This window comes from Phaethon aethereus (genome assembly GCF_964289735.1).
Source record: "Phaethon aethereus genome assembly, chromosome: Z".
Lineage (NCBI taxonomy): Eukaryota > Metazoa > Chordata > Aves > Phaethontiformes > Phaethontidae > Phaethon > Phaethon aethereus.
The window spans coordinates 77,092,329-77,116,072 of NC_138577.1; the positions used below are offsets into that span (position 1 = coordinate 77,092,329).

At 37.8% G+C, this 23,744-nt stretch overlaps 1 protein-coding gene across 1 annotated transcript in view; it reads left to right on the top strand.

Annotated features, from left to right (window-relative positions):
- Positions 1 to 276: 276 nt before the first annotated feature.
- Positions 277 to 23,744, top strand: part of LOC309415734 (uncharacterized protein) — a gene marked incomplete at both ends in the record, with an annotated part of 31,418 nt that continues 7,950 nt past the window's right edge. Inside the window, one exon of the mRNA XM_082013337.1 lies at positions 277 to 536. Coding sequence (XP_081869463.1) covers positions 277 to 536 — 260 coding nt within the window. The remainder of the gene's footprint in view (positions 537 to 23,744) is intronic.

Genomic DNA, 23,744 nt, shown 5'->3' on the forward strand with positions numbered 1-23,744 from the left:
CAGGGCCCACCCAAGGCTTGGCAGGTCCCACTAAGCACCCGCCAGTGCAGTCTGACGAATCCTCTTGATTTCTTTCATCTTTAATGCAGGTTCTGTGAGTGAAATGCACCGGGTTGGTGTGTTGCAAATGAAGTAACGCTCACATCTGCATTAAAAGCGGTGCCGCAGGGTCACTGTCATGCCCGGCTGCTTTGTAAAGCGATGTGGAGAAGTCGCAAGCTGTAATTCTGCTTAGTTGCCTTTTAAAACCTCGGTAACAGACAGAAAAAAATCCGCATGCTCCGGTGGCAGGCTCCTGCGGTTTCGCTGCCTGTTTGCTCTGACTGTGGCCATTCAGATGTCCTCCCATCAAGCCTGAGTCTGACCTCCCGGGTGAACGCTCGCTGGTCGAACGCCTCGCGGCAGCCTGCTGCGGCAGCGCGCGCCATGCTGCGTGCGGGACGCGGCACGGGAGAAGTGGCGTGGAGGAAACGGAGGTTCCGTTCTTCACGTCGCTTTGCGTTGCATCCAAATGACACACTGGTGCCAATGACCAGGTACACAAAAGCAAGCTTGCTTCCGAGTACCTGATAGCCATCTCCCCTCAAACAGCTGTTTTGCTTTGTTTCTGTCTTTCTTCAAGCTTTCCCCCTGCCTTGCTTTTTTCTTCATTCCTGACTTCTCCTGGATTTTTTTCCCCTCTCCTCACCATGCTCTGTTTCTCTTCATCTAGAAGTGAAATTCTGCATGTCTCTGGAGTTCTGAATCTGCTTGACACACCTCCACCTGCCTGAACAACCTGCAGGCTGAGGGACCCTGATGTTGGGCCTCCAGGAGTTTCTTCTGCATAAGCCACAAAGGTAACCGAGACTTTGACCTTCAGTAGTGATGCATTTGCCAGGGCTGATCTAAAAACATGTGATGTGGTTTGTACGTTGAGGCCAGAGAGTTGTCCAGGGCCTTATTAAGGGGGCGTGGGGCTGACATATCCCCTGTCCTTCCAGCGCTGCACACTCCCTGGGCCACCGCAGAGACTGATTCGGCCGCAGGGTCCCTAAGCTCAGAGGGCTGTTGCGGTGCTCTCTGTGGGAAAAGGCAGTCCCCAAAAAAACCGACTTGGGCATTGGGCCATCTTCAGTAGCTTCAGAAGAGCAAGTGTGGAATCTCCCCCAGGATCTTCATACAGCTCACTCTTTTATGCTCCACTTGGAACCCTGCGATGGGCTGTCCTGGTGCCTGGGGTGATTTTAGCAGGCACAGTATGGAGCTGGCAATGGCATGGGGGAAAAACAATGGAAAGAGAGGAGCGAGTTGGCTTTGGGCCTCCATCTCGGGATGTCCCAGGGCCTCCACACTGCCTTATTCCTGGGGCAGCCTCACATCCCTCCTGCAAGGTGGACCTTGGAGCAATACAACATCACCTCAACACTGCTTTCTGCCCTTGCGCCCACGGGTTGATGAGACTCTCAAAATGCAGGTGTATGGTTGCCTCTGCAGTCCGTGAAACATCAGTGTCTCGTTTCCTTACCCAAAACCGAGAGTGCTCCATCTCTTGATGCTGGCTCAGGCCAGGGGATGGTTCTGTGTGGGTATGGAGCTAAGTTTGAAGAGCATATAGTCTGTGATTTCCTAGAGGCCCATTAACAGAAATGTAATCCTCATTGAAGGGACATGTGCACAAGCTCCTGTTTCCAAAAGTACACAGGCAATTGCATTTCTGTGCAAAAAACAGGTGATGCTGAAGAGCCTGTGTTTGCACTGCAGAAGTGCTCCAGCTGACAGTTTTCAAAGCAGTTGTATTTTTGGATGTGTAAATTATGCAGTGTCCAACTGTGACCAATTTTAGAGTGCAGGGATGGTGAGAAGGTGGTCACCACATCCTGGAAAAACTTAGGCTCCTTGCCAGGTACCTGTAATAAAGCAGCTGAAAACCAGGGCAACCAAAATCGCTAGCCAGATCAAAACACATGGAGGACTTGTCCTGTGCTGAGGTGTCCTAAAGCAGACAAGAAGAAACAACACTAGCTGTCTGCCTCATGAGACATGCGTCTCCTCACTTGCCGCTTCCATGCACGTGGAGGTGGCTGTGATTCATTCAATGACAAGGAAGGCTTGAGGAACCGCACAGCCAGAGCCCCAGGATGGAGGAGCCTCCCCTCTAGTCTGACTTATCCATTGGCCATCTCAAGCCGCTGCTAAACCTGGGCAGAAGCGATGCTGTAAATAGTGTCACATCCACGCTGGTGGCAGGTGTCATGTATTTCATAAGGCTTTCATAGATGCTTGGCAAACACATATGTGGGTCTCATGGGTTCATCTGTATGGCCAGGTGACCACCGGCAGATGGTACCCAAGTATGCGCCTGGCCACAGGTCACGCAAAAGCCAGCGATGGCTGCGGGTTTCTTGTCTACCAGTGCAGAGGAGGACAGGGAGACTCTTGCCAGGCAGCCTGCAGGGGAATCTCCATTCCGGCACCTGGAGCACCTCCTCCCCCTCCTTCAGGGACCTTGGTGTCTGCAGAGCTGTTTCACACATTCTCACTCCTCTCTCTGGCTGCAGCTGTTGTGCTGGTTTTTTTAATCAACTCAATATTCTGGTAAACTGGTAAAGCATTCTTAAACTTAAACTAACATGAAATGTAAAGGCAAACACTTAAAAATCTACTTGGTGGATTAACTTATAGCAGCAGAAAATCATCCTGCCTTATCTGTGTATTGACAATATTGCTGCAGACTGTCAACATGCAGATTTAGCTATTGTGTCCTGCTCCATTTTAAGAACATGACATTTTCATGATCTTATGTATGAAATATTTCTGATATAAAGAAAATAATAACTATAAGGAAAAATATTTTTGTGCTAAAATTATGTGGAAGCATTGTGAAAAAATATCAAAGCAAACATATGAATTCTTATTAATTGTCCATACAGGTTATATTTAAAAATTGCATGATATGGATCCAAGTGCTCTCTTTCAGGGTTGTGGACAGAACTTTCCAGCAGGCAATGATAACAAAGGACATGCAGTTCAAAAAGTCAGACATGGATCTCTTCTGAAACTACCCTTACTCTCTATTTATGACTATGATAATGTCAAACATTCGCTTGTCTTTTAAGACCCTAATTTGGAAAAGAGAGCAGGTGTTCCAGGGTAGCAATAAAAGTGTGGTGAATTTTATTTTGTTTACAAGGTAATGTAGAGTACCTACTGCATTCCTATATGGTGTGTTAAAAAGTAGTTAGAGGAACATGGCTCTTTTAATCTTCTCTAGAATACCAAGTGCACGATGAGAGTTTTATACATTTGCACGTGTGTGTGTGTGCACATTGAAACATGTGTGTTGGTGTATCCAACAATTTCTATCTTAGCATTTCAAAGTATTTGATAATGTCACAATTAACTTCACAATGACAGAAAAGTAATTCAGTTTTTCCCCTTACTTATGGAGTGTTAAACTTACTTTTAATTCCTTCTCTTGACTATTCATGGAGAAATGTGAAGAACAAATTTTTGAATTTTGCTGAGTCATTTACACACAGGGTAACAGCGTTCTGGCCAAATTCAGAAGAAAGAAAATTTAGAGGAAACATAAGTCGCAATCATATGCCATCTTCCAGATGGGAAGAAAATTCCTTTACATGAAAAATTCCAAAATCTTGCTTAATTTATTATAAACCAGGCTGAAAAGTAGAAATCATGACTTTGCCTTGAAATATGTTCCAAGTTTAATCAATTGCAAGAAATTTGAAATCATAGCAAAGCATAAAGAAAATAATCAAAAAGAACAACTAATTTAAGAGTGCATAGATGTACACAACCCTATATGAACCACATTGGTTCCTTCAGATGAAGGGACTTACAATAAGAATTGCTGTTTTGCCTTACAGCTTTTGCAGTATTATCCTTCTGTGTTCATGCAAGGGATATTATCCCCTTTCATGACCTTTCTAATTTCTTTTACATATTTTGCATCCCATGTGCAAGCTGTCTTACACAAGAAAAAAAAAAAAGAAAAGAAAAAGAAAAATGAAGACCAGAAGAGGAAGCTTTTATTGTTAATGTATGCGTAGCTATGTTGCTTTAATACTCCTAAGTCAAACCTGCATTTAGTTTTTTCTGTGCATCTTTCATCCTGATTTACTATTTCTCACAAATAGAATATGCTCTGCAAAGCATTACATTTGTTTTCATCTATTTCATCTGGTGGAATATATAAATGCATAAATAAATATATACCTGCAGACTCATACAAAATGCTTCTTACGAATTTTGAATAATGTTAGACAGATTAAAAATTCTGAAAAACAAAGAGCTACACTTCTCATATACATTACTGTAATGCAAACACAATGCTGCATCATTTCTAACTACAGATAGACCAACTAAAAAATAGTCAAGCCAAACCACTCAAATGGTATATATTTCAGATATCATCAGTTTCATTTCTTTGGATGTTTTCATTTGTGCTGTCAGCAAACTAGCAAGAGCAGATGCAATAGCTCTATACCAGCCACTGAATACTCCTGATCACATTTTAACCTGGTCATTGAAATTATATAGCTTTCACATAATTACCTGTCAGTGAAAAATGGCATTGATTTGCCTTTTTTGAAGTATTTTTTAATCTTACATCTTCCAAGCTCCCTTTTAAAATTGAATAAAATATTGCTGTGACATCGTTTTGAAGTGAAAAATGTTAATTTCTGTACAATACTCTATTTTATTCCAATGTATGTAGATTTGTCTTCCCACATACTTTTACTATCCTTTTTGAGGGAGACAAGGGCATTGAAAAACAGTCTCAGACCTTAATTTCCATGATTAAAGAAAGAGACTTATCTTACAACCCACTTCAGTAAGACACTGAATATGATGCAGAATTGTTTAAAAGGTGACTTTATCTGGAAGCTGTTATGATGTCATCAGGAGGTGTACTTCTTTGTCTGTATAGTGCTTTTCTGCATGTTCAGTGGAGTAATATTTCAAGTTAATAACCATAATTTATTATTTCATGGAATGTGTGATTAATGGAATGCATCATATTTTAATCATCCCTATATTTTTCCTCTTCTGTCATGCTCAGAGATATTCATTGTGTTTGCTTTGAACTTCTTCATTGTTCTCAATAGGTTTTTTTTTTTTCTGTTAAAGAGATTCAGGGCTAAACATTTTAAATCTTTACCTATATATATGTATTTATTAGTAAAACATACTCAAAAATAGGAACTCCAGTGGAGTCCATACCAGTGGTTCCTGATGAACGCTAGATGCAGAATTTCTTCCAGCAAGATACCCACTTTTACTAATACCTAAGTTATTTCATAATCTCTAGGACTTTGTTAGCTGGTATGGTTTCCAGTTTCAACTCACAATTCAGCCCATAATTTTTCACATATTAAATGTTTTTTACACAGCTAAAGATTTAGCAGGTCTCAAGCATTTTAGTCTTCTTCTAATGTGCAGAGTCCTCACATGACAGAGCTGAGTCACACTACAAAAAATGCAATGTTGATGCTCACAGATTGAATGCAGCCAAACCAGGAACCTAGCTCTATTCTATGTACTTTGCAGAAAATCACATTTCAGATTTGTTTCACTAGTCCACAGGTTTTGTCTAACGTGCTTTTTGTAGGGAAATAGCACATTAACTAATACAAACCGAGCAAACCTAGTTACTTGAGTAACATTCGATTGAGATTTTATTGACAACTGAGGCAAAGTATGAAATGAAACCCCTGAGGTGGTGAAAATTCAAAGACAGGAAAACAGGAAGGATATGTTCTGAAATCTGCAGACTCCAGAAAGACCCAATAAATATATATTTGGTCATTAACAGGAAAACCTCTCTAACTCCAGTTACATTAAAGTTTCACACGGATGTCTTTTTATCTCTCTGTATAACTCAACATCTTTCACACTTCTTCATGTTTTCTAGTCAAGATAAATGGGTTTTATGCTGGCATATTTATTTACAAAATTCTACTTTAGCAAAACTGTCTTGCCATTCCTGGATTTGGGGTTTATTTTCAGTTAAGCAAATTTGAGGTTTTTTTGAGTGTATGGCAATTTGTTTGCCAAAGTTCGGATTTCTGTTAAGCAATGCAGCCCTTACAAAGCAAGATGTCCATGCCTGTATCATAATCCATAGAGAATTATTAGCAGTGATTCATATTTCTGGCTACATAGATTTAGATTACAGCTGTTAACAACTAATTCAGGAAAGAAAAAATGATTGCACTTCCTGAGTTTTGGAACAAATATGGCTTCCACTTGCCTGGAGACCAAGACCCAAACCTTTGAATTAATACCAAGAGCACATCCTCATTTCTCATTTAATGTAAATGGTCCTGGTTTTATTTCACCACTAAGCCTTCCTCAAGATCTAATTGCTTCCTGTACTTCAAGAGTTCTCTTTTCCTTTTTTCCTTCTCTTCTTTAATCCCTATTATCAATTTCCTGTGACCATCTTTTTTTTTTTTTTATTTGTTCAGTCATTATCAGACATTTCTAAAAGTTTCCTTCACTTTGAATTCTCTGGTTATTATGATATTGCTTTGCTAACCCTAGCCCCTCACTAAGGGCTCTTAATACATTTGAAGTCTGCTAGAATGAAGGATATACTCTGTCTCTCTCTCTCTGCTATTACATGATGTTGTATGTGATAATATATCTAAGATGGCATTATGACAGAATATGAAACAGAAAAGCCAGATTTCAAGTTAATGATAGCTTTGGTTTAGATAAATGTGAGTAAAACAGAAATGGAGAAGGGAGAAAACACTTAATTTGAATTCATAGATGCTGAGCAGTTCAAACAGCTAATAAAGGAACTGGGAAGAAATACAATTTGCAGCCATTTTGGAGAAGAAGGGAAAAAAACACTATTACAAATAGGTCTGGGTTTATGTCTAGCCAAGCAAGTAGGAAGGCAGCGGCAGATAATAATGTGATTACTTTGGTAATGATATGCATTAGATACATTATGGGAAACAATAATACTCCCTACTGAATGCAGTCAATCCAATTATCGATTTTTCTTAATGGTAAAAGCGCTGCTCCAAAACCAAAAAGAGATATCCTTTATTTATTCTCCCTCCCTCACGAGCTCCATCTCCACAGTCCCCTTGATGCAAAGTAGTAGACAGAGATAATGGAGTAATGCATATCTAATCTGACACCTACTGGGCCACGCTAATGTTTCAGGTAAAAGTTGCTGGGATCACTGCTACTATTGTAACAACAACATGTATGAATAGCAAAAATTAAAAAAAAAAACACTCTTAATTTTTGCTTGAAACATTGGTTAATTTTATTTTGTTTCTTTTATCTCCTTTCACTCCAGTTTTAAAGGACCGTTTATAAGCATATGCTTCCTGCAATGAGTTCATCTGACCACAAAGCTAGCTTAACCACTCTGATGGGCTCCTCCAAAATCCAGGCACTCCATGTCTGCACTCTTTCAATTTATATTTAATATGGCTAGATTTTTTACAAGCTTGCAAAATACAGATTCACCAAAGCTTCACCTTCTATGTTGCCATTCCTTGTCTTCAGCAATGAGAAAGATGTCTGGCACACAGAATGAATTCAGGCTCTGTAGCAAACTAAAGTTTTGTTCTTGACTCTTTTTTTCCCATGACAAGAATAAAGCCCCTGAATAGGTAAAGAAAAAGAACAGAATTGAGTCAGAAGTCACTTGTATGATTGATCTGATACATCAGTAAAATCAAAGTATTTGTACCAGCCATTTTTATTATGACTGACTTTCACTCCTACTCACTTCAAGTTCCATTTTCTGAGTGCAAAGACAACAAAAGAGTTCTATATCATTCTGTTATTCTTGAGCAGATTAATTTAAACCTTTCACAAATGTCTGGAAATGTCCAAGATGATAAAGCTCTGATCATCTAGAGAGAGTAGGCTAGCCATTCAGCATTCTCTACTATCACCAACAGGGATACATTTATGACAGGTGCATAACTAATTATTTTTCATATAAAGCAATAATACAGGACACAGGATAAAAATAAAAGTTAAAGTTAATAAACATCAAGTTTTAGTGTGATTTTATTAATTAATGAATGACCCAACATATTTTTTGATACAAACATATAGCTTGGTATTCAAAATCATGGATTTGTGACAGAAATAATTATTATTACTCGTTCAAAAATTATAATTATATTTAGCATAATGTATTTAGACTATCTAGTTTTGATAGTAGCCTTTCAAGATCTGAGAACAAATAATTAAACAAAGAAGTCAATATATACAGCGTATGATTCATGGGTTCCAGTCTTATTATGTAAATGTAGGCATCTACATCTATATTTAGAAACATAATTTCTTACAAATACTTAACAGATTTGTTGACGTGTTGAAAATCTTCCACTGAAATGCCTTCTTATGGTGTTAGGAGCCTAAGCAGGCAGTCAAATTTTACTGTTACTACTTGGGTCTTTTGAGTGAACTTTCAAAAATTTCTTTTTGTGAATTCCTATCTGAAAGATATGGCAATGATTTCGTAGATCATTCACACTGTGCTTAAATCAAACAAGGAATCTCCTCCAGGCTACATAGCTAAGCCAAAATGTGGGACCTTGAGAAAGAACCTCGAGGAACTGCCAGTCATCATATGAAGTCACACCACCCCTATGCACAATCTGTTCCCCTTGTGTTTCTAAGGACTGCTGTAATGTTCACTACAAAGAGAAAAGTGAGTGTATGTGGAAGCAGCAGAAAATACAGACTGCTAATCCAGCTGTCTGGATTGGTGAATAGATTATGTAAGAGAGAACAACAATAGGAGTTGCCCTTGAAATGGGAAAAAAAAAATAATCTGGTGGGATGACTCTCAGAACCAGTCAAACTGAGGACTGTAAGTGGAAGAAGAAAGTTATAGCAATGCAGGAAACAGGGAGCAAAAAAAAAAGGTTGAAAACATGAGTACCAGTTAAGAAGTGAGGAGTTGTACTGGTTTCAGCTGGGATAGAGTTAATTTTCTTCACAGAAGCTAGTGTGAGGCTGTGTTTTGGATTTGGGATGAGAAAATGTTGGTAACGTGCTCATGTTTTGGGTTGTTGCTAAGTAATCAAGGACTGTCTGGCTTTTCATGCTGGGCTGCCAGCGAGCAGGCTGGGGGTGCACGTGAAGCTGGGAGGGGCCACAGCCAGGACAGCTGATCCAGGCTGGCCAAAGGGATATTCCATACTATATGATGTCATGCTTGGTATATAAAGTTGGGATGAAGAAGAAGGAAGGTGTGGGGGGACGCTCGGAGTTACAACATCTGTCTTCGCAAGAAACCGTTACATGTGATGGAGCCCTGCTTCCCTGGAGATGGCTGAACCCCTGCCTGCCCATGGGGAGTGGGGAATGAATTCCTGGTTTTGCTCTTCTTGCATGTGCGGCTTTTGCTTTACCTGTTAAACTGTCTTTATCTCAAACCATGAATTTTCTCACTTTTGCTCTTCTGATTCTCTCTCCTGTCCCACTGTAGGGAGAGAGCAAATGGATGTGTAGTTTGTTGCTGGCTGGGGTTGAACGATGACAGGAGTGAAAAGAGAAACAGAAGAGAAACAAGGGGAGAGAGAAAGTATAAGCAAATGGAAAAAGAGATTGGCAACAAAGATTCAGTCATGTGGACTGCAGTTAAAAGTAACTGTAGTTTTGTGTGGAAAAAAACCCACCAGTAGAACAGCAGGGAAGATGGTCATTAAACACTATATTTTACCTGTTTTCCCCAGACTGTAGGACTGTATAATATTTTTAAAAATATTATTATTATCAGCCTGCAGCTGAAATAGATTTAATATTCAGAAATTACGCTGCTGCTGTAACCAGACAAAAAAGAGGCTCTGTGGGAACGTGGCAATCTCTCCTTTCAGTAGATTTTAACTCCTATAATTTTTAGACTGATTTACGAAACTAGATTATTTTTAACACGTAATTTATGTCTCCTCCAACACTTACTTACTTGAGAGGTATCCAACAAAACAAAACCAAAAGAAAATCCCGACACCAAACAACAACCAAAAAGACTTGATTTGATCTCCAGCATCTCAGATTGGTAAACCAGCAAGTCTCAGCCTTAGCCTTTGAAGAAGTCATAGAGGAAGGAAACCAGTGTTTCACGAAGGTCAACAAGATGACTTGTCTCTGCTGTCTTCACCCTGAAATCAATGGAAAGACTGGTATATATGTCAAGCCTTTTCAAATATGCTCACCGTTCACTTATACATTGACTTCAGCCACTAAGTCGGGCATTTAACACCTCTGCAAATCAGACACTCGAAAATATTCAGCGTGGGGGTTGAGTCTTCTCTTTTCCTGATCACTAGTTCTGATCAAGTTTCTCTGATCCTCTGTCAATAACAAAAACCAAGTGAGCTAAATACTGATATTTGTACGCTTCAGCTGAATAGCCATTCCTGCTTACTCCCAATATGTAACATGGACATATTAAGAGGAATAGTATTTTTTAGAATCCCATCTATAAGTGCCAAAATCAATTTAGGTCACTCCTTGGATAGGCACACATTTTAAAATAAACCTAATTTTGTGTTTTCTTGTACAACTGCATAAAAAAAGCTAGAAGCCTTTTCATATTACAGGCTGTAGTTTCACCAGCGTGCTTCCTACTACTGTTTTACATGTCCCTGCAGTATGACTCACACTTTTGTCCTGAATGATTAATGATTGAGAATATATTATTGAACACATGAGAAAATCTTTCTCTCCCTTATAATCTAATTCATTTCCACTGTCATTAAAATGAAAAGATAGGTCATCTCCATTTGCAATATGATAATTTTGCTGGGAAACAGAGGGAAAATATTGCAGGAGAAAAAAAAAAAGAAAAACATTTAACAATTTTTTTTTTATGATCTACCCACAAACTTAAACACTTCTGAGAGATTAAGCTAATAAAGTAAGAAAACATAAAGAAATAAAGTGTTAGCTTTTAAGGTTACATTGAGAGAGTGATGAGGAGACTTACAATTAAATCATTTATTTAAGAATCTAAAGATTTTCTTTCACCTTCAATATTAAAAGGAGTTATCATTACATAAAGGTACTATATTAGGTTCCTTTTTTTTCATTCATCTTTATTTAGAACCTTCTCAGTTTTAAAATGTACATAGTTAGTTCGCCAGTTTAGACAGAGATCATTCTTCAAAGATGGAACGCTGTCTTTATTCAGTGTTTGCACTTCCCTTGTTCCCAGCCATACATGAATAGATACCTTTAGCAAAACCTGTTTATGTTAATTTTGAATAGAATACTACAGAAACATTTTAATAATTTTCACATTTCTCATATCTGTAAATACACAGAAATCTTTGATTCTGCATTTTCTTCCATCTGTCCTTAAACTTCAGGAGTTTAAACCAGAGCTGATACTTTTATTTTGAAATGTGTACTGGAAATGCAGGTGTTGATGGTTGTTGTCCTGCAAAAGCACATTTGTTGAATGAAAGAATCCTTAGACAGATTTAAAAATTTATTTATGTATTCATAATAAGATATAAGAATATGATTCCCCTCACTCCCCCGCTTCCTTAAAATGCCATTGTGGGAAACTCAGGTTAATCAACTTCAACAAGCAAAGCAGATATATAGAATAAATAGTTTCCATATGATTAGAAAACAGGCAAAAATATAAAAGCATTAAGCATTCATACCCATATACTTAATTCATATATAAACGTTGACAAAAACAATGAAAACACACAAAGTTATATATCCTTAAATATAGGAAAACATTATCGGTTGTAACTGGGCTTCCCAGGTTAACATGGTTTTTTTTTTAAATATCCAGCTTCGATTAAACTAAATTAAATCAAATCCACCTTTCTTCTTTTTTAACAGAAATGTGATTCTGTCAGGCTATAACTTTTCTGCAAAAAAGATGCAAATCAAATGAGGTACATAGATGAAAAATCTAGGCAATCTCAGTAACAACAAAGCCATCACCCTCATACTTATGATTCCTATAAAAGTAAAAATATCCAGCTTTGATTAAACTAAATTAAACCAAATCCACCTTTCTTTCTATGATGCATCATCACTTAACAGAATAAATATGGTATATGTAACTATGTTCATTTAGAAGACATTATTATTATACTGTCAGATGTATTTGCCCTGGCAGAGTGCTTTGCATTTGCAGCAACTCCACAACCTGTATTGTGGCATTGTTTATATAAGGAGAAATATAAAACTAATATCATTACTTCCACAAGAGAAATATCCAGCTTAGTTAGTGTCCTGCCTCCATTGCATTGAACATGCTACCGCTGATAAAAACTAAAACCCTCTGTCATAATTTTTGGCTTTGGATATTTTGGCTGATGATGCTGGAATCCTCATACTGCTGCAGGGTAACTAGCTAAGGGAAAGAAAAACTGAATTTTAGCTAAAGAGGTTGGTATTTCAGCTTCCTCCTGAACCTCTACATGGAAAACCAGGGATGATTTAGCATCCATTCTGACAGCAACTGTTGTCTTGTCTGGTCACTTACATCTTTTTAGTGTGGCTGTAAAACCCTACTGATGAGCTTGTAGTATTTTGAAGGACATCTAGCACTAATGTTTCACACAAAGTATGCCAGTGAGTGGAGAAGCAGAGGGGAAGGAAGGAGGAACCAGCCCCAGCAGTGGCTGCGGAAATGTTGCCTGCTGTCATTCCATCCCTGCCATTGAGAAGCTAAGCTGAAACACATTCGTGTATCTCGAGGAAACAGCTCCCTCTCCTTCTCCATGTGCTGTGAATTAGGGAGATGGGCCTTAATGTACAATGGCACTTTTCAAGGAACATGCAGAGGCCTCCTGTGCATTTGCAGACTAGTGCAGCACCATGCAGTGGCAGAAACGAAGTGCTGCAGTGTACTGAAAAGCTTTAAAACCTATTTCACTGGGAAAAATCTTTGCTTGGCAAAGAAAACAGCAAACATGACTATCTTTGATAATCCACAAGCTGAATTATTTTAGTAATACAAAATACACAGTTTCCTATTTGATAAAAATATAATTTTATTTGTGATTTCAGTAGTGGAAAGTGGGTGTAGGGATTTGCTCTAAAAATGCTGGAAAAAAACACATTTTCTACCATGTTAAAAGCTTTCAAGAGAATCCATTCAGCTCTTTGTGAAGGCCTGTGTGTATGCAAAATATATTTTAGTTAAATTTGGGGGGACAGAAGATCATAAATTTTGTATTTCTATGACCCTTCACATAAAAGATCTATACTAGGGTTGTTATTACTATAGTAAAATAATAGCTTAAAAGAGAAGAAAAAAGCATTTAAAAATTCCATCTGCAGCACTAATAGAGTAAAATGAAATGTTATGTACTTTCCTTTTATTTGTAACCAGCAGAGTTTAAAAAAGGGACAATTGTGTCCAAGTGAACTAACATTTGGTTCATTATGGCTGGTAAGTGTAAGATCCTACACAACTACCTGAAAATTTTTACACAGATCCCACAGATCTATGTCTTTAGCCATACCATGTTGATTCATTGAAGCATATCTTGAGAGAAGTTCATTGAATAAATCTTAGAGAAGAGTTCAGATCTGGCAATGAAATATGCTTCTTATTCTCCTGCATATATATAGATGTGTGTGTGCATCACATGCAAAACCCTGAAACATTCATTTTGCATTTTGCACATTGATCCAATGCCAAAAAGAGATAATGTGAAGAAATAGCACAGTATACCCAGAAAATACCTTTAAAAATTTGCACACGTATCCACAAAGACATATGATAAGGAAGAATCAGTGAAATTGTAATTGGAAAAAGAGATTATTTCCCTGTAAGAAGGCAAGGTAAACTTTAAAGGGAACCAAATGTCTGCAGGGTAAGGACAGATCTGCTGGCAGCACTTAAGTAAATTTGATTGAAAACAGCTAACTATTCCCCAGTGTAGAAATATTAGACTGCTTGTACTAACAGAAATTATATTCCCCTTTGATGATCTAATTCTTGAAATGTACAGCAGGAACGCAGAACAAACACAAAGCATGGAAGCCAACTCCAGGCAGGCACTCAGCGGACAAGACACTGGTTACCAATAATTTTTGGCCCATTCTCTACATTTCAAAAGGCCAGCAAATATGCACAATTCTGAAAACTTCTGTACACTACAAATCTGAGTTTGAGTTGAACTACAATGTGTGAATGTATAGCACTGCTGGGGATACACCACGGCTAATGTAAATGAATGTTCTGTATGCTTTAAAGGACAAAACCAGCATAGCATGCAATTTGATTCATCCAGTGTTATTCAAAGTGCTACAATGAGCAGAATTTTACAAATCTGTTACTGCCTTTTCTCCTCCTCTTTGCTGGATTTATTCTGCTCCTGCTTTGTCACTCTGAGCAATGACCCTTAAAAGCTTTCATAATCAGCTGAATGAGCTCACATATGGATCTTCAATGTGAGTAAAGAAAAGAGCCATCGCAGAGGACTAACTCTGTGTATACCCCATAGTCCTTAAAAAGGTGTCATGTTCTTAGGAAATTTTACAATGTATCATGATGACAGTGATGTTCTGGAGATGGACTTTGCACTGTCAGCAAATTTAGGTCGTTGCAAAATGGTGGTTAATTCTATTAACAATGGTTAATTCTCAGTAAGTTTGCAGACGACACCAAGCTGGTTGGGAGTGTTGATCTGCTGGAGGGCAGGAGGGCTCTGCAAAGGGATCTGGACAGACTGGATTGATGGGCCAAGGTCAACTGTGTGAGGTTTAATAAGGCCAAGTGCCACGTCCTGCACTTTGGCCACAACAACCCCATGCAATGCTACAGGCTTGGGGAGGAGTGGCTGGAGAGCTGCCCAGTGGAAAAGGACCTGGGGGTGCTGGTTGGCAGCCAGCTGAACATGAGCCAGCAGTGTGCCCAGGTGGCCAAGAAGGCCAACAGCGTCCTGGCCTGTATCAGCAATAGTGTGGCCAGCAGGAGTAGGGAAGTGATTGTGCCCCTGGTGAGGCCACACCTTGAATCCTGTCTTCAGTGTTGGGCCCCTCACTACAGGAAGGATGTTGAGTTGCTCAAGCGTGTCCAGAGAAGGGCAACGAAGGTGTTGAGGGGTCTGGAGAACAAGTCTTACAAGGAGCGGCTGAGGGAACTGGTGTTGTTCAGTCTGGAGAAGAGGAGTCTGAGGGGAGACCTCGTCGCTCTCTACAGCTACCTGAAAGGGGGTTGTGGTGAGGTGGGTGTTGGTTTCTTCTCCCAGGTAACTAGCGATAGAATGAGAGGAAATGGCCTCAAGCTGCGTGAAGGGAGGTTTGGACTGGATATTAGGAAAAATGTCTTTATGGAGAGAGTGGTCAAGCACTGGAACAGGCTGCCCAGGGAGGTGGTGGAGTCACCATGACTGGAAGTATTCAGAAAACATGTAGATGTGGCACTTTGGGACATGGTTTAATGGACATGGTGGTGTTGGGTTGACGGTTGGACTTGATGTTCATAAAAGTCTTTTCCAACCTTGATGATTCTATAATTCTATGAGTTTATGGTTCTGTGGATAGATGTTTTACAGACGCCATTAGCATCATCAACTTGTGGGTAATGGAAACACTTCTCAGCTCCTCTAGCAGGGTTTCCACTTAGAGCTTTGGTTAGGCTAATAAAATAAGATAAAAAGTACTTGTTCAAAACAAAATATAAGTATTTGCAATGTTAAATGACTTACAGTAATAATTTATTAATGAAAGTCATCCTCATGTGGCAGTAGCAGCTCTTGACTGAAAGACCTTGTCTGTACCAGTACTCATGTCAGCTGTACTTGTTCCACAAAACCCAGTTAAACTAATATTGAGGTTAGATTAGAATCTTTTATTAAAAGAAAAAAAAGACCTTTGTGTCTTTAATTTTTAAGGAGGTTTTTTAGCTTGTATTTTCAGACCTAGAAATTCAAAATCAGTCACTCCTCTTTTTGCATTGCTGAGCATATCTATCTACAGCATCAATTAAACAATCTACAACAGAATGCATTATGAAAGGGATATTTCTGAAGTTAATTTATAAATTTGGAAAATGTTGTTATCCTCAATTCCAATAAAGGGAGGTATGGTGACTGGTTAAAAATCATCCAGAAAGCAAGCCAAGCACAACAACAGCAGACCCTGTTTCAGTGCTCTCCTGAAACTCAAGCCAATAATACAGTCATTAGTTAATCATAAAAACTTCAGTCTTTTTTTCACTTTACTCCTAAGTCTTTTCTATAACAGGAAGGCTTAAGAAGGAGTAAGTGTTACTGTACAAAACACAGATTAAACTTCTTTTTCAGCTACCCATCTCCAAAAAAAAGAGGAACGCAGAGTAGAACAAGGACTACAAAGACAACCAGGAGAGACAACTGCCTAGGAAAAGGGCATTAAAGAGTGTCATTCATTTAGCTTAGAAATACCAAAGAAAAGAAAGGATCACTCTCAATGAGCACCTGAAATGGAGAGCAGCAGAATACACTAAACAACAGTGCTGGTTTACTTACAAATATAGACAGAATGGTTAAGCTAAACTATAGACAGAATTACAAAAATTTCTCATTTTCAGGTATTATACAGCTTTGCAAAATCTGTCCCAGTATGTGACTGTTTTTAAGGAAAGGATATGAAGCTGTACAGGAGAAGGAACAATGGGAATGAGGAGAAACTTTAACAGTGTACAAAAAGAGGTCATACAATAATAGTGCAGGGTTTGACATGCTATTCCAAAGTCTTTCCTGTTTCTTCTTTTCCCCTTTTATCAGTTCCTTACAATTTGTCTATGGCATAGATTCCCAGTTTTCTTCCTGTTCAGCTGAAACACAAATACAGGCAGATAAGTTTGCATTATTCTTCATTGAAATATACTATTATATTCTTTACTAAAGATGTATGGTTTCACCTTGTATCAAGATATCATCACTGGAACCTGCAACAAACACACATGTCACTTACTTACATGATTTGACTTTTACAGACAGAGTATAAAATGGAAAGGAAGGAAAAGGAAATGAAGTGATAGCTTGATATGTTCATCATTCATCAGCTAATTAGTAGACATAAAAAAATCTAATGCAATTATTATCTATACAAGTAGGACAATAATTATTTTTGTCTTGTAAGAAATAAATTTTTTGTATCTACATGAATGCTTAGGGCATAGGGTTAGGATTTCACACCTCTGAGTTTCCACCACCTTCCTTTTGCCCACTGGATGATGCTGAATGGGTCACTTGATGTGTTGTTCCCACCAGTATGCTTTAAGCATAATGCATATAACTCTGGAAATGTTGGATGGTGCTGCCAAAGTTAACCTGAATATTCACCTTCACATAACGTTAGGGAAAGGGAAAAATATTTACAGATCCATGACATTCTGAAAAAAACCAAATATTAAAAAAATAAGAGATTGACTTAAAAATCTCAAGTTGAAACACAAATTTTTATTTTGTTTTTATATATCCGGTGCTGTTTGAGCCCTTCGAGATACAGATGGGTTGTATTTGCATTTTTGTCTTTGTAAGATTAAATGAACAAATAAAGATCCCTATTTATAGATGTAAACTCCACAGATAGGATGCTAAGAATAAAACCTAGTTTTGCACAAAATCCTTTTCTGCAAATGCATCAACTTTAGAGCTCTCACACCTTCCAGCAAGAAATTGCATTGGAATGAGGACAAAATATCTAAACAAATTTTAGTGATGATCTCTCATTGTCATTAACTTTTTTAAAGTCAAAATGATAAGAGCTCATAAATTAAGAACAAGAATGAAAAGTATGACTTAGTAGTGTGAATAGAATGAATTAAGAACAAGAATGACAGTAGTCAGGATCAGAGCATAAATAGTTGGTCACCTTTTAGAAACCTTCAAAATTGCTTGATCTGGTACTTGAGGATTTTCTCATGACTGTCTTTTGTGATTAGTCTTATCTTTGGAGCAACTAAAAGTGTGTTGTCTTTCCAGTAGCTGTTTCTTTGATTCATTTCTGAACTCAGTAGAGCTGCCTTGACTCCCTCATTGTGAAGAGTAACAGTCTGGAGTCTGCAGTCTGGTCTCCCATCAACACTTTGGGGATTAACATGTATCACTGCTATTGGCACTACTGGTACTACCTGTGTAAGTCCCTGTGTCAGTGGAAAGAGGCCCCATAGCATCAGGTTGCTGAACAGATAACAGAACTGTCGCTAAATAGTTCCTAATTGGTGTGAGTGATGCTCTTTCTTTTTGTTACGTTATTTTTTCTTGGCCTGGGATGACCACTGAAAGAAAGAACAGAATATTTTGACAGACACAGAATAGCCTGATCTATAGTTCTTTGACAGTTTTCTATAGTTTTCTAAAGATTGACAGGAAACGCTGTTTATTCTATCAGGAAACATCATGCTTTCTGTCTGCATGATCTGGTTAGCTGTTGGGGTTTTTCAGTTTATGTTACAGAGACCTTGCAGACCCTACATTTGGATTTTCAAACAAAAACCATTCTAATGGGTGGCTGCATAAGACTTAACCATTAATTTCTAACCATAAATGTCAAAAAGTACTCATGCCCATAACATACACAGTGTGGAACTACACAGACCACTCCCTCCCTGACCAGCCAGTGGATTTGGCCATTTTTTTGCAAGGTGATCTACTAAAACAAAACGGAACCTTTATAAGATAGATAGATGTAGCTATAGATAGATTATAGATATAGATATAGATATAGATATAGATGATATAGATAGATATAGAGAGTTAGAGATAGATGTAGATGTAGATGTAGATGTAGATACAGACTCATGGCTGATATTCAAAAGCAGCAGAGCCTTACCATCTCATGAACCGTAAGAAATGGGAATAAATTGTTTGTTATGTTTTATTACATACAAAATGTATTATATAGGAATAAATTAAGTTTATTAGGTTAATATAGGGCCTATATTATGTATAGGTCATATTATACATATGACATAGTTTTCCATTATCCATTCTTGTCTAAATCCACCTTTAAAATACTAAATGTAAAATCTGTGGCTGCTTGGATGTATAACACTTAGATGCTCTTAACATAAAAGCAATTGAAAAATATATGCAACCCAAGAGAAAGAAGTGACATTTCCTTAAAAGACAAACCAGCTATGACTTTTTTGTTGTTGTTATTTTTATTGTCACATTTCGCCCCTGCTTTAATCCATCCCACAAGGCACCACAACAGCTGCCTTAGAGGCAAGCTGCTGGGAAAGGCAGAGTCTAAGCCAACCTACTGTTTAATTCCTATCCTTAGTTACAAATCAATGAACAGGCACTACACAGTGCTTCACCTTACAGTTTTTGCCTTCCTGATTGAATTTTCCCCTTTGCAATAATTGCTTTCAGCACCAAGAACACTGAATCCAGAAAACAGTATCACCAAAAGATAAAGTCCTCATTTAGGACATGAATTGGCAGCATTGAAGTGCAGGAGAAGAAATGGATTGAAGTCGTGACAGAGCTTTGCCTCGCTAAAATAAAAGCCCAAGATTTCTGTAATTAACTCAATGCTGGCTGACTCTCTATGTTTGCTCTCAACAGAAGGGGATGTACACAAGCTTGAAAAATGAAAGGCCTTTCATTTACATAGCAAAAACTACCCTCCTCTGGAGCTCACCAGGGCAGACTGTGGTGCTGCGTACATACAGGGCACCCAGGGGCTTGGGTGGCTGCCTGTACGTTGCCCGTGCGCTGCACTCCCGCAAGCCCACAGCAGCGCGCCTGCGGCCATGCAGCACCAGGCTTTGCAGCCACATCTGAGTCCCTTTTGACTTCTGGGCTTTTTTCATTACGATTGTCTAAAATGCGGTATTTCACTGAGTGTCCAATCTGAGAGCTGCCAACGGAGCTGAGACCAGAAGGTGCAGGCTAGTTCAAGCACTGCAGGGCTCATCACAGAAAAATGCAAGTTTTATTTTCTCTGAGGCCTCTTTTAGGAGACAATGTCTGCTGTGCATTACTTTGTAAAGAGATTCATTTCATCATTCAATAATAGGCTCTCTTGCTGAGGTGATAAAAAAACCCAAACAAACTCACAATAACTTTTCCCCAGCTAACCAGAGCTAAATTAGGCCAATGATGTGAAATGCAGAAGGAACTTGCTTTGTAATGTTTTCCTCACTTACTTTCACTATAGGCATCTGTGTTATCTAAGAAAAAATGAAGACAGCTATAATTCTACTTGCAAAAGCAAATTTTTTTCAGATATATGGACTGTGATTACATCAGGGTTGCTGAATGGCACCCATCCGACAGATGCAATGCTCTTTTTCCTTCAGGAAGGAAAGTAGATTCAAAGAGAACATCTACACTTCCCCCAGCTGGTGTAGCAACATCCTTCAGAGAAAGTGGACCAGAGCCACCAAAATGATATTCACTTTTCCTTTTTAAGTTTGAATTATTAGAACCATGAGACTATAAAATCTCATGAACATATAAACATACCTCATTCCTCCCCCAGAACACAGAAGCAAAACTGTCTTCAAAATCATAACATTGCAAAACAGGAAAATAGCAACCTTTTGTGAAATTATTTGTAGAGGTCTCTTACCAAGTTTGTTTTCCAGCCACTTTATTTTCTACCATTCTTCTGCTCTTTTCTCACAATTTTTTCCAAGAAAATATATTTTCCCTTTTTTCTTATTTTGGTAATTTTTTAAACAATTTATTAAACTTTTGTCTTCTGTGACTGTGATAGAGCCTATCTTTTATTTCTTTATTTGCAGGATTTGCATACCAAAATAGTGGAAAAACACTAACTGAATAGATAAAGCAATGCAAAGTAAAAACAGACAGACTGAAATATTTGTCAAAAAAGCAATATTTGCCCACACAGTTATCACTGTTTGAAAACAGATACATTGCAATTGTTTCATATTTTAATTTTAAAATCTCCGTGAATAGAGTATGGAGAGGGGCTGTAACAGGTAATATGTTTGGCTACATTTTCCTTTCCAGAGAAACATTTTCCTTTACAAGTATTTTATGACCTTTTAAAAAAGTGCTCCAGAATTACTTTGATTTGCTGTATGCCTTTGACATTTGTCTAGGCAGCAGTCCTAGAGTTTGCTGTATTTCAGTTTGGGAATGAATCTTTTCAAAGCAAAAGAGTTGCACTTCAGTTCACATTTTTCTGCTCCCACCATGGTCAGTTAAGGCCAGATACATAAAGTTATTTAAAGAGCTAAGGAAGAAGATGAGTGACTTGGATGCCTAGCTGTTAGTATTTAATGCCTTCTTTTGTGTACAAATACCTGAATGTTTCCATTATCTTTTTCATGTTTATTTACATCAGTATGGGAAGCCTTGTAATATTATGTGTTCAAGATGAACTTGGATACCAGACAAGAGCAATAAGCATCTTAAACTACTTAAGATAAAAATATGTCCATATTAAATTCAGTGACTTGCCCAAGGTGAGAACATAAGTTCATGCTCAAACAAGGAGCATGCCTCACATTGGTCCTCAGTGCCTGTCAGATGAGCCTTGTGCTCACTGTTCAAATAAGACATTTTGAATTTGGAAGAAGCTTCCTGCTAGAGCCTGAAGGTGCATTTCCAGTCTAGCACTTATGGGAATCAAAAGAGATTGCTGTATTAGCAGAAACAAACCAGTAGAAAAAACCCCTAAAAATTGTGCAGAGAAGACCACAAGTTGCCTCATGTCCTGTGAATCCTCCAAGTCCGAACCTGAATGTTTTCCAGAGGCACATGTGTCCAGCAAACAGCATTCCCTATCCATAAGCCTCCATATTGTCTGAATTTTAAAAATGTTCTTAATTCCATCAAACTCTATCCAAAATATTTCAAATGCTGGATACAATACTTAGTTTAATTTAATGGCAAAGAAGTACTTTTCTCCCTTTTCAACTTCAAATGTTTCCATTAGTAAAACACATTTTAAGGAGTAAAAAACAATTTGCCATCCAGAACTATCCATATTAACCAAAAATATATTCTACATGTATTCATAAAGTTGTATTGATTTACTGCTTGAAGCTAGTAGGTATTTCATGACTGTTACTGCTAAAAGCATTTTTCTGTAAAATAAATGGTGATATGTAGGCCATAAGGCAAATGTTTCCTGAAAGATTGTCCTAAAATTGTGGTATTACTGAAATCTTCTGATTTGTTAGAAATACTTTAACATTGATAGCCCATATGATTACAGGAGACCTCGAACTAACAAAAGTTTGGGAGAGAAGGTGGCTTGGAAAGAAACCTAAGTATTATTTAATATAACACATTTAAAACCAGAAATGAACCATTAGGTTTGTGTTCAGTTAATCTTTCTCGTAGCATATGATCTACAACATCCTATAAGAGCCTGTATTTCAATATTTCTTAGCAACAAAATTATTTTCAAGAATTGTGGTTATATGCTGCAGTTATTTTTAAGACCTCTTCTAATTGCATAATACTTTACTTCTGACGATCCAGTTCTGACCTCAAGTAATTTGAAACTTCTTCTGGATGAGCTACAGTAAATCTTATGGTGATTTTTTTTTTTTTGTCATTACCAATTACTACAAAATATTTTCTTTATTCGACTCTTTATAACAGGTTGAACTCAAATAAATTATGAATAATAAACAATCACTACTGTTGCCACACTCCACATGTGGATCTAATGCTACTAGTTTAAATGAATGGATAGATAAATAAATTAATAATAATCAAATAATATTTGTATTGTGAATTTGGATGTTATCACCTTGTCTGATGCCTTCACTGTGTGAGTAAACAAACTACAAAAATATTTTACAAATATTATACTGGTGTTATGTTATATGGTATATGTTAACCCATATTAAATAGATGAGGTAAAAGTGATATGCTGCTTAAAATAATCCTAAACGTCCTGTGGCTGTGCTTCATTCAGTTAGATGAAAGCTAATCTGAAAAATTTCAGAAGAACCTTTTCAGATTTCACTGGTGACTGTAGTAACTTCTTTTATGAAATACATGAAGAAGTTTTATTTCAGCAGTTGCTGCTTAAATGTAAACTGTCATTTGGCATCAAAATAAACAGGACAAGAAGACAAAACTGTCCTAAGGTGCTTTCAGTTCAAATCCAGTGTATCACAGAATTACAGAGTGAGTTGTGCTCTCCAAAGTGGATCTGTTCATTGATTGCCCTTGCTCCAGTGAATCAACTGAAATTCCCAATAAGGTGGAACTCACAGTCATCATGCCACCACTGAGCCCTGCCTCTATAATGAAGTGCATCTTGCCTCACCACAGCAGTGAAGGCAAGACTTTCTGGTCATGTAGGAGCATGCCACTCTCCAAGACCTAGAATAAAAGTCCTGAAACTTTAGTATACAGGGTGTTTTGTACATTCCTGAAGTCCACCATGCATGAGTGCTGCATCTCCAGCTCCACACACTGGTGCTGGAAGTTAATTCTGAGGGATAGTGCTCAGGAAAAGTTTGTACCACAACTGCTTTCCACAACTGACAAATGCCTTGAAAGTCTTAGAAAATTAAAGTCTACAGGTAGGTATACTCAAAAACTGTTTTTCCTTTTATTGCTTTTCTCTTTCTGTAACTGTATTTACAATTTTCTGATTGACTATCTAACTATTTGCATTGCTAGAAATACACATTGATTTTTCTCTCAGTGTTTGCACAGCATTTCATTTCACCAATCAAACACAAATAATTCCTTTTTCTGGAAGTGATGCATACAAATACAAAAAAGTGTTTAAAAACAAATTCCAAGAATTTTTGTGTAATTATCAAAAAGTTA